Genomic DNA, 13,189 nt, shown 5'->3' with positions numbered 1-13,189 from the left:
CCAGAGGCAGAGGCAGGCGGATCTCTCTGAGTTCAAGGCCAGCCTAGTCTTCATAGTGAGTTCCAGGACAGCTGGGGCTACAGGGGGACCCTGTCTCAAAAAAGACCAAAAAAAAAAAAAAAGAAGTGTTCTGTTTTCTATTTAGGCTGTGTATTTGAGGCAGGGCTACTTTTGAATCCTGTGAAATCAATATCTGAGTCTTGAAACAAAAAAGACCACAGAGAGGGCCTCCTTTCAAACTCCAACCTACTGACAAGGCTTCAAACATACCAGAACTGTAACAACAGGCCCCAGATGATGATGGTGATGATGGAAACTCTGGCCTAGTGCAGAGGGTTTAAACATAACTGCCAGCTCAAATCAACCTGGGTCACGTTATAAGCCTCCCTCCTAGAGTTGGTCTCCCTGACAGAGCAGTATACAGCCAGGTTCTCTAGCCTTGAGATAACTCAGAATCAACTGAAGGGTTTGTTGTAATAGATGAAGTTCTCATTCAGTAGGTTTGGATAGAGCCCCCAAATTTTTAATGTTTTGAAATAATGCTGAAATTACTGGTCTGAAGACTATATGTTCAAAAATAGTAAGAAACAAAATTGTAACCCCAGTTCTTTCGCCATAACCTTTCTGTTCTTAAAATGTCATTTATTAAAGTATACTTTAAATACTACAATATTCACCCTTTCAAATGTTTATTTCTATGAGTTTTAATGTATAGTCATATAACTGCTACCATCAAGTACGCAGTAGTTCCATAACCCCAGAATCTCCCTGTGCCTTTTGTAAACTCTCCTCCCACTCCAACCCCACCCAAGGCCCTGGAAAATATTGATGAGTTTTCTTTATATGCAGTTCTGCCTTCTCAGAATGACCAACAGTGCAGCCATACAGTGCATAGCCTTTCTGAGCTTGGCCTCTTTCACTTCTTATCATGCATCGAAGACCTTCCATGTTGCAGCATGTGTCAGTAGTTGATCCTTCCCATTCCTGTATGTAGTACTAATGTACTACAGTTTGGTTATCCATTTACCTTTGGAAAGACATTTGGTTTCTTTCCAGGTACTGAAGATAAGGTACTTTTTATGTGAACGCAAGTTTTCATGTCTTGGATAAATATTAAGGAGAAGAATTTCAGGGACATAAGGTGTTATAAAAGTGATGTTTAAGCTGGGCATGGTGGCACACACCTTTAATCCCAGCACTCAGGAAGCAGAGGCAGGTGGATCTCTGTGAGTTCAAGGCCAGCCTGGTCTTCAAAGCAAGTTCTAGGCCAGCTAGTGCTACAGGAAGACCCTGTCTCATAAAGACCAAAGGGGGGAGGGCACGTTTATAAGAAACTGCCGAGTGGTTTTCCAAAGCAACTAAGCAACTGTGGCATTTTGTATTCCTTGTGTGTTCATGTTTGTAATGTTGACGATCTACTCTCATTTTCTTTGTAATTTTGTTCTAAAATATTTCAAGCATTTATAAAAGTAGAACGAATACCAATGAATTATTATTGTATCAATAACCCAGCATCAATTAATCATTATATCCCCAAACTTGATTAAATACATTCTTGCCCAGATATCTTTTAGCTATTAATATCTAATTCCATTGTTGTAGGAGAATATTTGGTATAATTTGTATCCTTTGAAATTTATACTCTTGTCTGCCTGAGTAGATGTTCTATAAATGTCAGTTGGGTCCAGTTGTTTGAGAGTCTTACTCTAGTCTTATGTCCTTCCTGCCTTTCTGTCTACTGGTTCTGAGAATTACTAAGAGAGGGCTGTTGAAATCTCTGGCTATATTTATAGATACATCTATTTCTCACTTCAGTTTTGTAATATTTTGTCCCCTAATAATGGGAAGCTTTCTTATAGTAAGTGCATTGACAGGATCCCTAAGCTCTCTTGATGAGTTGGTGTTCTGTCATTATAAAATGGTCCTCTTTCATCCCTGTTAATGTTGCCTGCTCTAAAGCTATCTTGGCTAAAAATGTGAACTTATCATAGTCTACTTTTAAGTAAAGTTATATGAATATATGTGAACTTAAAGTGACATGCTTTTACTTCCCTGCCCCAGGCCCTGTAATGCATGCCATGTATTTTATATCGACATTCCTCATGAATGCCACAATAATGTTTGTGATTCACCTTGGACAGAAAATTACCTTTTTAAAAATTTTTATTGATTATTTTTATTTTGTACATATGGACGTATTGCCTGCATGTAGGTAAGTGCATCCATGTTGTGCAATGCCCGCAGAGGTCAGAAGAGGCCATCAGATCCCCTAGGACTGGAGTTATTGACAATTGTTAGCTGCCATGAGGGTGCTGGAATTCAAACCTGGGTCTTCTACAAGAACAACCAGTGTTCTTAACCACTGAGCCATCTCTCCAGCCCCTGGACAGAAAATTACCTTTAAGGAAATTATATAAATTAAGGGGAAACACACTTAACTATTTACACACGTATTAACATTCGGGTTGCTATCCATCCTGTTTCATAGGTGAAGATTTCTATCTGGCATCATTTTCCTCTGCCTGTGTCACTTCCTGTAGCTTTCCATGTACTGCTAATCTGATGCTCATGAGTTCTTTTAGTTGTTGTGTCTAAAAAGTCTTCATCTTTTTATTCAAAGTTATTTTGAAAGTAGAAAATTCTAAGTTGACAAGGCACTCTTTCATCTCCTGATGTTATGTTAACTCACCGTCTTGTGACTTGCCCTATTTCCAACAGAACTCTCCTATCTGTCTAACCTGGCTTCTGTGAATTTTTTTCCAGCAACTTTTCTGATTTCTCTTCAGTAGTTTTAAGTCATTTGGTTTTTGGTGGATTTTAGTATGTAGTCTTCTTCCTAAGCTTGAGCTTCATTGGGATTCCTAGATCTCTAGACTTAAAATCTTACTAAATTTTAAAACTTTTCAACCATTTTTTTTCTCCACACCCCCACCCCTTCTCGGATTGAGTTGGAACCATCACTAAGGAGGTACGCTCTGGAATTCAACCTGCTGCTTCATGAATTTTGAGGTTTCTTAAAGTGGTCCAACCTCCAACCCTGTGTGTACTGTGAGAATTGTTTTGTCCAATCCTACACAGAGACTCCATTCCCAGCCTTAGGTGGGTTCTTCAGACATGTGCGCTCATCAGCGCTCAGTGCAGGTTTGCTGGGTCTTCGAGTCTCCTTGGTGTTCTGGCTGTGAATTCCAGTCTCTAACCCCTGGTTTTTATCTGTCTCTGCAACTCAGGGAAACTGGGGTGCTGTTCGGGTTCCTCTTCACATCCCATATCCTGGGACTCTAGGCTTCAGGCCATGTGATTTTAACAGTCACTGGATTTCTTTCCCTCTTCTAAAAGATCACTGTTCTGTGCCACCTGTTTCCCAGAGTCTGGCAAACAGACTTTGTTCATGTCGTTGGGTAGTTTAATGCAGAGGTTCAATCTATGTCTATATTACTCTACCGCGGCCTATAACAGAATGCTGACTTGCATTTTTTACTAGGGAAAATCCTTCCTGATTCCTGTAATAAATAAGGATGGTGCCTTTGTCACAGATGCAGTCAGATAATATGTATGAAAGCACTGTGGAGAAAAGTGCAGCTGAGCTGTTGGTCACTGGCATTCCCCAGAGATTGCCCTGTTTTCCTGTAGCAGGGGATGGTCTGCACAAGAGTGAGGCCCAAAAGGGCAGGCTGGAGCCCTTGCTCTGGGAGACCTGCCTGGACCTCTGGGAGACCTGTGCGCATGAGCAGGCCAGGTGCGCAGCCCTCTGTGCTGCTTCCTTTGTGGGAGCATGCGTTCAGCAGGTACTCACTGAGCACCCCCATGCCAGGCCCTGCTATGGGGCAGGCTCACCCTGTCCTGCAGGAGCTGTGTTCTGCTGGAACATTTCTTCTTTTTGTGTCCATGTGACTCACTACTCTGGGCTTCTGTGTGTCTGTTTTCTTCTGCCTTCGCCTCTTCTCTTTTCTTTCTCTACTTGATGTGGCCTTTCCACAATAGCTTCTTCTTTCCTGAGGTTCAGTTGTATCTTTTTCATGTAATTTTTGTTGCATTTATTTATTTAGTGTATGTATGTATGTGTTTGTGTCAGAGGACAATTTGCAGGAGGTTGGTGCTTTCTTTCTACCACGTGGCTTTCAGGAATTTGGGCTCAGGTCATCAAGCTTGGTGGCAAGTACCCTCACAAACTGAGGCATCTTACTGGTCTGTATCTCTTTCTTTCTTCTATTAATACATGTTTTTCTTTCAGAGTAAAAACGACCTTATAAACATCAGCAGGGCTTTGGGAGACCTGGGCCCTGCGTTTTTCTCTTAACGCTGCTGGCACCCTGCTTCTTTCTCTCGGCCACACTTGCTCCCTGCACTATTGGAAACACCAGCGTGGTCCTACCTCAGCGTCTTTGCACTCAGTCGTCCTTCAGCTGTGGCCGTCCTCACCCAGACATCCACTCCTCCTCTTACCTCCCTCACAGTCCTTCCTAGTGATCCCTTATTAGTATAGCACCTGCTCCCTGTTCCTGTCTTCTTTGATAACACATATTACCTTCTACGTTACGCTGTGTAATTTGTGTGATTTTCTTTGTTTCCTGTCGTATGGTAGCATATACATTATGTGAGCACAGAGATTAACCTACTGATAGAAACACCCTGGACACTGCCCAGCACTAGTAAGAACCCACATTATTAGTTGTTGAATGAGCCCCTTTGATAAAATGCTGGCTGGTCAGTTTGCTGTATTGCATTTATGGACTACTTCGTTTCATACGTTCTTTTAAAAGGATGAATAGAGAATTTCACATGTTTTTGAAATCTCTTCAGTTGCTTGCTTTCACTTGATACATTTTATTCCATTGCAGGCACACAGCCTTCATGAGGTGAAAGGGGACTTAGCACTTGTTATAAGTATACTTTCAGCTCAGAGTTCACAAAGCAGTAGGTGACAATTTTAGTGGGACAAAGTAATTGTAAACTTAAAGATAAGCCAGGAGGAGTTGGGTTTCCAGGTAGAAATCCCCATCCTGTCCAGAAGCCCAAAGATGATCCAAAAGAAAAATAAATTCCTCCACATAAAATATTCTTCTTGTTTAAAGTGTTAATATGGGGGCCAGAGACATGTCTTAGTGATTAAGAGCACTGGTTGCTCTTCCAGAGGACCTGGGTTCAGTTCCCAGCACCAATATGGCAGCTAACAACTATCAGTCACTCCAGTTCCAGGGGAATCCAATGTGCTCTTCTGGCCTCTGTGGACTCTTAACACATGTGGTACGCTTTATATGCATGTATGCAAAACACTCATACATGTAAAGTAAAAATAAAATAAAATAAAATTTAAATGTTAATATATATTTGCAACCCATAATTCTTCTTATAAAGTATCATACAAAATACTCTAAAAATGAATCTGGATAAAACTTCCTGAGTAGGGCATGTATATAAGTGTATCACCCACCTTCCAAGTGGTGATTTAGAAGTCTCATAAGCTCTGAAAATCCACCTTCTGAGTCTTCCACCAACTCATTTAGTAGCAAAATCTAATCTGACCTGACATTCAGCTGCTTTTTGTATTGGTGAGTCTAGTTACAGGCCTCTGTGTAGAAATCTTAATGAGCTTCATTGCATTGTGCACCCCAGACCTGCCAAGAGCATTGCGTGCTACGCAATCTATGCCACGATATTACCCTTGTAATATATTTTGTAAACATAATTCTGAAATTCATCTGACATGAGAGATTTGGATAAGACATTGAATGCCTGTAATTTTTTTTAAAAGCTTCACTGAAATGAAGCCCACGGCTCTGCAGACGTGGGCTGCCTAACGTGGTTGTGTCTGTTTCACTGAAATGAAGCCCACGGTTCTGCAGACGTGGGCTGCCTAACGTGGTTGTGTCTGTTTCACTGAAGTGAAGCCCACGGCTCTGCAGACGTGGGCTGCCTAACGTGGTTGTGTCTGTTTCACTGAAGTGAAGCCCACGGCTCTGCAGACGTGGGCTGCCTAACGTGGTTGTGTCTGTTTCACTGAAGTGAAGCCCACGGCTCTGCAGACGTGGGCTGCCTAACGTGGTTGTTGCTGCTGCTGTTACTGTTTTTCCCCAGCTTTGCAAACCTAGGAATACTTCATGTGACAAAGAAAAAAGTATTTGAAACACTGGAAGCACGAATGACCGAGGCGTGTATACGGGGCTACAATCCTGGGCTTCTGGTACATTCTGACCTTGCATATCTGCAAGCAGAAGGTGGAGGAGACCGGCAACTCACAGGTGAGCATCTTTCCCAGCCTTTCCTAAGACTGCCCGTGATATTATAAGTTCAGAATGACTGTGTCTACAATGTGACCGCTCTACCAAGAGGGAAGGAACCCAATGGAATTAAGCGTTAGACCCAGTGGAAGAAACACCGTCCTTGTTCTTGAAGATTGTAGACCTCATTTTTCACCTTTCTCAGTGTAGCTTTCTACTGTGCAGGTAGTTCATGGCAGGCTTATTCCACCCTACTACCATACGTGCCATGCCTTTAACTCTCATCAAAAGGAGAAAAAGTAGAATGGGGTCAGCATAGGAGGACAGCCCTTCTTATACATAGAAGACAGTTTGTACAATAATCCACAGCAAATGCAGGCTTCTTTTGATGGCTTTAATTTTAGACAGTCTAATGAGACTGTCTTTTAAATTTTACAAACAATATGAAGAATTTAATACTAAAGTAACCAAAAGAAAATGAGCAGAGACACAAATTAATATAACTAAAGATGAAAAAAGAAATGTTACTACAGATATACATAGAAGACAGTTTGTACAATAATCCACAGCAAATGCAGGCTTCTTTTGATGGCTTTAATTTTAGACAGTCTAATGAGACTGTCTTTTAAATTTTACAAACAATATGAAGAATTTAATACTAAAGTAACCAAAAGAAAATGAGCAGAGACACAAATTAATATAACTAAAGATGAAAAAAGAAATGTTACTACAGATACCAGTGAAATTCAGAGGATTGTTAGGGCATAGTATGAAAACATATATTTGAGTAAACTAGAAAATCTAAATGAAATAGATAAATTTCCAGGCACATATGACCTACCAACATTAAACCAAAAAGAGATAAACAAATTTAAAGAGACCTATAATAAGAAATGAAATTGAAGCAGTAATAAAATGTTTCCTAACTAAAAAAGGCTAAGGCCCAGATGGATTCACTGCTGAATTCTACTAAATCTTTAAAGAAGAATTAGCATCAGTGCTCTATAAACTATTCCACAAAATAGAAAGATAAAGAACATTACTAAACTTATTTTCTGAAGCCAGTATTATCTTGATATCCAAACAAAATAAGAACACAACAATGACAAAAAAGAAAAAGAAAATAATAGGTCAATCTCACTGATGAACATGGATTTAGAAATTCTCAATAAAATACATATAAACCAAATTCATAAATACTTTAAAAAGGTCATTCACCATGACCAAGTTGGCTTCATTCCTGGGATGAAAGATGATTCAATATATGAAAACCAATAAATGTATCATAAAAGACCCAAGAACAGAAATTACCTGATCATATAAATAGATACAAAAGGCCTTGGACAAAGTACAATATCAACTCATGATAAAAGCTCTGAAGAAGGTAGAAATAAGAGAAACATACCTCAGCATACTAAAGGCTCTAACAGCAGAGCTATTATACTAAGTGGGGAAAACTGACAGTATCTCCTTTAAAATCAGAAACAAAAAAAAGGGGTATTCACTTTCTCTACTCTTAACTCAACAAAGTGCTTGAAATGTTAGCTTGGGCAGTAAGACAAGAGAATGAAATAAAAGAGACTACAAATACGAAAAGAGTCAAAATATCTCTATTTGTATGCTCCTGTATATGAGACCCTGAAGACTCTACCCGAAAACTCTTAAATCTGATAAGCAAAGTAGTTTCCACAAAATAACAGGCTACAAAATGAACATATAAAGATCTGTCTTTTCTATGTGTCAATAATGAACATGATGAGAAAGAAATCAGTAAAGGAAACAACTAAGTAAAGAGACAGCCATTCACAATAGCTTCAGAAATAAAGAAATAAAATGCCTGGGAATAAAACTAGCAGTGGGAGAGAAAAGCCATGTACAATGAAAGTTTTAGAACATTGAAGAAAGGAACTGAAGAAGATAAGAGATGATGATTCCACATGCTTATAAATCAGCTGAATTAATACCATGAAAATGACTGTACTACCAAAAGTGGTCTAGAAATTAAATGCAATCCACATCAAAATTCCAATGACATTCTTCATGAAAATAGAAAAAGCAATCCGAAGTTCATTTGGAAGCACAAAATACCTCAGATAGCCAAAGCAATCCTGAAAATAACTAATAATAATTAATAATAATAATGCTGGAGGTATCACAGCAGCTGATTTCAAGTTATACTACAGAGCTATAGTAATAAAAACAGCATGGCACCAAAACAGACATGTATATCAATGGAATAGAGTATTCAGAAAGAGCACAACTATAACTAACTGATAATTTAGAAAGATGCCAAAACATACATTAGAGAAAACATTGCCTCTTCAACAAATGGTGCTGGGAGAACTGGATATCTGCATGTAGGTGAATTAAATTAGATCCCTGTCTCTCACCTTGTATAAAAATCAACTCATTATGGCTCAAAGCCCCTAATGTAAGACTCAGTGCTCTGAAACTGTTAGAGGAAAACATGGGAAGTACTTCATGATACTTGCATAGGCTAGGACTTTCTGAAAAGGGTTCTAGTAGCTCTGGAAATAAAATTAGGAATTGATAAATGGGACTGCATGAAATTAAATAGCTTCTGCACAGCAAAGGAAAGAATTAACTGAGTGAAGAGACAGCCTACAAACTAGGAGAGGTTCTTTGCTACCTATACTTTTGACAGGGGATTAATATGTAGATTATATAAAGAACTCAAAAAACTGAATTCCAAACAACCCAATTGGTAAATGGTCTAAGGAACAGACCATTCTCAAGAGAAGTGTACAGACAGTCAACAAATGTGAGAAAGAAGAGTTTTACCCCCTTAGCCATTAAAATTGCTTTGAGAGTCGGTAGCACACCTTTAATCTTAGCACTCGGGAGGCAATGAGGCCAGCAGCATGGTCTACATAGTATGTTCCAGGCCAGCTAGGGGTACATGGTGAGACCCTGTCTCAAAAGAATTTAAGAAAAAATTATAAAACTTACTTGACGTGCTGTCTCATTAGGAAAACAACAGGCACTAGGGAGGTAGCTCGGTTGGTAGAGTGCCTCCTAGCATGCATGAAGCCCTGGGTTCAAATCTTAGCACTGCATAAAAACGTGTGATAACACACATCTGTAATCTCAGTACTTGGAAGGTGGAGGCAGGAGGATCAGAAGTTCAACAAGGTCATCCTCAGTTACATAGCAACTTCAAAGCCAGCCTGGATACATGAGACTCTATAAAAATTTTTGAAAAAGAAAGGAAAAGATACTGATGAGTTAGGGAGGGGGAACTTCATATACTGCAGGTAGAAACGTAAATTAATCTAGACACTTGGAAAATCTGTATGGATAGGGGCAGCAAGATGGCTCAGTGGATAAGAGTACTTGGTACCAAGGTTCAATTCCTGGAACCCACATAGTGGAAGGAGAGGACCAACTCCCGAGATTGTCCAGTTACCTCCACAGGTACATCATGGCATACTTGTGCACACACATAAGTAAGTAAGAACATAAGTAAATGTAAAAAAAATTGGTATGAAGGTTCCTCAAAAAAAAGAAAAAGTAAAAATAGGGGGCTGGAGAGATGGCTCATCCATTAAGAGTATTTGCTGCTCTTGCAGAGGACCCAGATTTGGTTCCCAGCACCCACAGCTCACAATCACCTATAATTCCAATTCCAAGGGATCCCATGCTTTCTGGCATCTGCAGGCCCTGCACACAAAATGGTGCACATACATACACACAAGCACACATGTATCCACATAAAGAAAATAAATTCTGACCTCTGTGGTATTGCACAACATGGGTGCACTCATATACATGCAGGCAATACACTCATACACATAAAAATAATAAATAAAATATATTTTTAAAAAAAGTAAAAGAACTGCCATATGACGCAGCTGTACACCCCGGGCATGTGCTTAAAGGGCACTCAGCCTAGGTGCCCATCAACAAATGAACGGATAAAGAAAACATATAAATATATATACATAATATATAAATATATATAAATGATTCCAATCAGAAGAATGGAATTGTGTCACTTGCAAGGCCATATGCTCAACTGAAGATATCATATTAAGCAAAATAAGCCAGATTCAAAAAGACAAGTATTGCATGCTTTCTTTCTTTCATGGGTCGTAGATTTCATATGCATAAGTCATTTGCATATGTAATTTATGTATACATTAATATGTATATTTATGTGTAGTCATATTTATATGTCCATTCACTTATAAATGTGTGTGTATATATATAAATGTAGAGGGAGATGGTCTGAGGGCAGGAAGGGGACTAGTAGGAAGGAGAGAGTACGAAAGAGGATACAAGGGTCAGAGTTCATGATAAGCTTTACTAAAAATGTCTTTATGAAACCCATAAGTATGTATAGTGAATATGCACCAATTAAAAATATTTCAATGAATTTCAAGAGAGAAGAAAATGTCTTTAAGTTCATGTTCTTTGTTTGAACTTTTCAAAAACATGCCTTGTTGAATGTTCACATTTTCACCTGCCTGGGCATGAACAGACTGTGCTGTGTGCTCCTAGATCGGGAAAAGGAGATCATCCGCCAGGCAGCTCTGCAGCAGACAAAAGAGATGGACCTGAGTGTGGTGCGCCTCATGTTCACAGCCTTTCTTCCTGACAGCACCGGCAGCTTCACAAGGCGCCTGGAGCCTGTGGTATCAGACGCCATCTACGACAGCAGTAAGTACTACATCATAAGGAGGGGCGGCTGGTCTAGAAACGGATGCCAGCCCTGCCCCACTACTGCTGACCAGCTTTAAGTCTGCTTTCTGAAAGCAGCTTAGTCATGTTGAGCCTCGGGTTCATTATCTACAAAATGTGAAGACTGAAATCTATTGTTGAATATTTTAAGACAAGCCAGTCAAGGTAGTTCTCTACTCAGATATACATTACAGTCCTTTACATGCAATACCAATTTTTTTACTTATAAGTTACATTACTTATGAGTTATTCTTACATTACTGTAAGGTTAGATTGCTGATGCTTTATAAAAATACCTTAATCTATTCCTTGAATGCTTTGAAGAGAAATCGAGACAACTGTTAGTCTTATCCATCTTTATTTATCTACCTGGTACTAGCTTTATCAAGACAGGACTTCAAGTTAACAATGAATAGTAGGTCGGGGCTGGAGAGATGGCTCAACGGTTAAGAACACTGGTTGTTCTTGCAGAAGACCTGGGTTCGAATCCCAGCACCTACATGGCAGCTAACAACTGTCCATAACTCCAGTCCCAGGGGATCCAATAGCCTCTTCTGAGCTCTGCAGGCATTACATGACATGGGTGCACTTACCTACATGCAGGTAATACATGCATACACATAAAATAAAAATAACAAAATTAAAAAAAAATACTTTACAAAAGCAATGACTAGTAGGTCAGAATTCTCTGTAGTTCCTAGAACTTACAGAGTTTTTAGTGGTCTTTAACATTTACCATGTAACCTTCTTATTTGGCATACACAGGGTTTATTAAACAGATAATTCAGAAGTCTGCAAATGCAGTAAACTCATTTGAAGTTTATTGAAATTGGTATAAGTACAAAATCCATGTTCCATATACAACAGCTAACTAATTTTTCTAATTTAAACAAGTTTGAAGAGAAGTGAAAAGCTTATAAAATAATGCAGATTTTCTCCATAGATAACCTTAAAATGCAGCTGTTGAAGTTAAAAAAAAAAAAAAGGAAGCTTTATACTATTACCACATGCAGCTTTGCCCCTAACCACACAAAATTCTAATTTAGTTTGTGGAAAGAAAATATGACATTTTCATTTTTCTTTGTAGAAAACAAAAGTAATAAGCAGTTTAAGAAAATAGTATTTTTCTCAAATTTTAGGACTTTTGTAACTAGCAAGACGTCAGCACAAAACAAGCTGGTAGTAGAAGTCTTCACCTAATTGAAATTCCTCAAATTGGCTTAGCCCTTCCCAAAGCCGCAGAAAAGCTGTCTCTTTCTGCGTTAGTCTCTCTTTTACGAGGAAAAACCATCACTCACTCCTCCTTTCAGCCTCATCTATTGGGGGATCACGAGTGACCAGGGCCAAGAGGTGCACCAAGAACCTTGGAGGCCATTCTTGTATCTGTTAAAGCAGTAAAGTAGACGCGTTCATCTGAACTCCACTGAGGTGCTGTGTGGTAAGGAATCGACTTGTGAAGCTGAGGCTAAACCAGGACATCTGTTGTCTTCTTCCTTTGAACAGAAGCTCCCAATGCATCCAACTTGAAAATTGTAAGAATGGACAGAACAGCGGGATGTGTAACTGGAGGGGAAGAAATTTATCTTCTCTGTGACAAAGTTCAAAAAGGTACGTATACAGCCTGATCTCAAGATGTGGGATACAGCCATCAGATTTGTGCAATCACTTGTAGCCGCAGACCAGATGTGTTCTCCTTTACCATGGAGTCTCTCACAAACGTTTCCAAGTTTACATTGTGTTAGTTTTTAAAACCTAAGTATATATTTCCATTTTAAATTTCCCACAGAAGATACTGGTGACTGTAATTAATGTCTTTCAGCATGTAGATACTTTAATAAAACTTGGTTTACTTCACTCAAACTAAAATAATTATTAACCAAGTTTCACATAGCATAAAGTTACTGATTCTATTTATTTTCCAGAGCTTTGTTGTAACGTGGAGAGTGCTTTCCCAAACACCCTGCTTGTCACTATGATATCCACAGGCAACGGAAGGGCGATAAGGAATACAGATGTTCTCAGAGCACATTTCTCTCACAGTCTACACATTTGTTGTCACTAGCTGTGTTACAGGGTTGGGAATTAGTAAAAGCTGAAGGAGTTTGTGTTACTTTCACAAGCTTCACTTGTGCGTTAACTAAAATTACAAATGGAAAGTACAATATAATAAAGACCACTACACAGTGAGCATTTTCAAAGTAATCACATACAGATAGTCCTTAAATAAAGGAAGTGTGGCTTTAAATGAATGTTTCTTGTTTGAGGTTAAA

The 13,189-nt window shown here is 39.1% G+C and overlaps 1 protein-coding gene across 2 annotated transcripts in view; it reads left to right on the top strand.

The window, feature by feature from the left end:
• Positions 1-13,189, top strand: part of Nfkb1 (nuclear factor kappa B subunit 1) — a 127,068-nt gene that overhangs the window by 81,090 nt on the left and 32,789 nt on the right. For both annotated transcript variants that reach the window (XM_029560234.1, XM_029560233.1), the window contains exons 7-9: positions 6,076-6,239; positions 10,740-10,898; positions 12,423-12,527. In XM_029560234.1, the coding sequence (XP_029416094.1) occupies positions 6,076-6,239; positions 10,740-10,898; positions 12,423-12,527 (428 nt within the window). The remainder of the gene's footprint in view (positions 1-6,075; positions 6,240-10,739; positions 10,899-12,422; positions 12,528-13,189) is intronic.

This window comes from Nannospalax galili, unplaced genomic scaffold (genome assembly GCF_000622305.1).
Source record: "Nannospalax galili isolate Female #2095 unplaced genomic scaffold, S.galili_v1.0 scaffold189, whole genome shotgun sequence".
NCBI classification, from domain to species: Eukaryota; Metazoa; Chordata; class Mammalia; order Rodentia; family Spalacidae; genus Nannospalax; species Nannospalax galili.
Note: the sequence above shows the minus strand (reverse complement) of the source record. Positions and strands in the feature narration are given on the sequence as shown.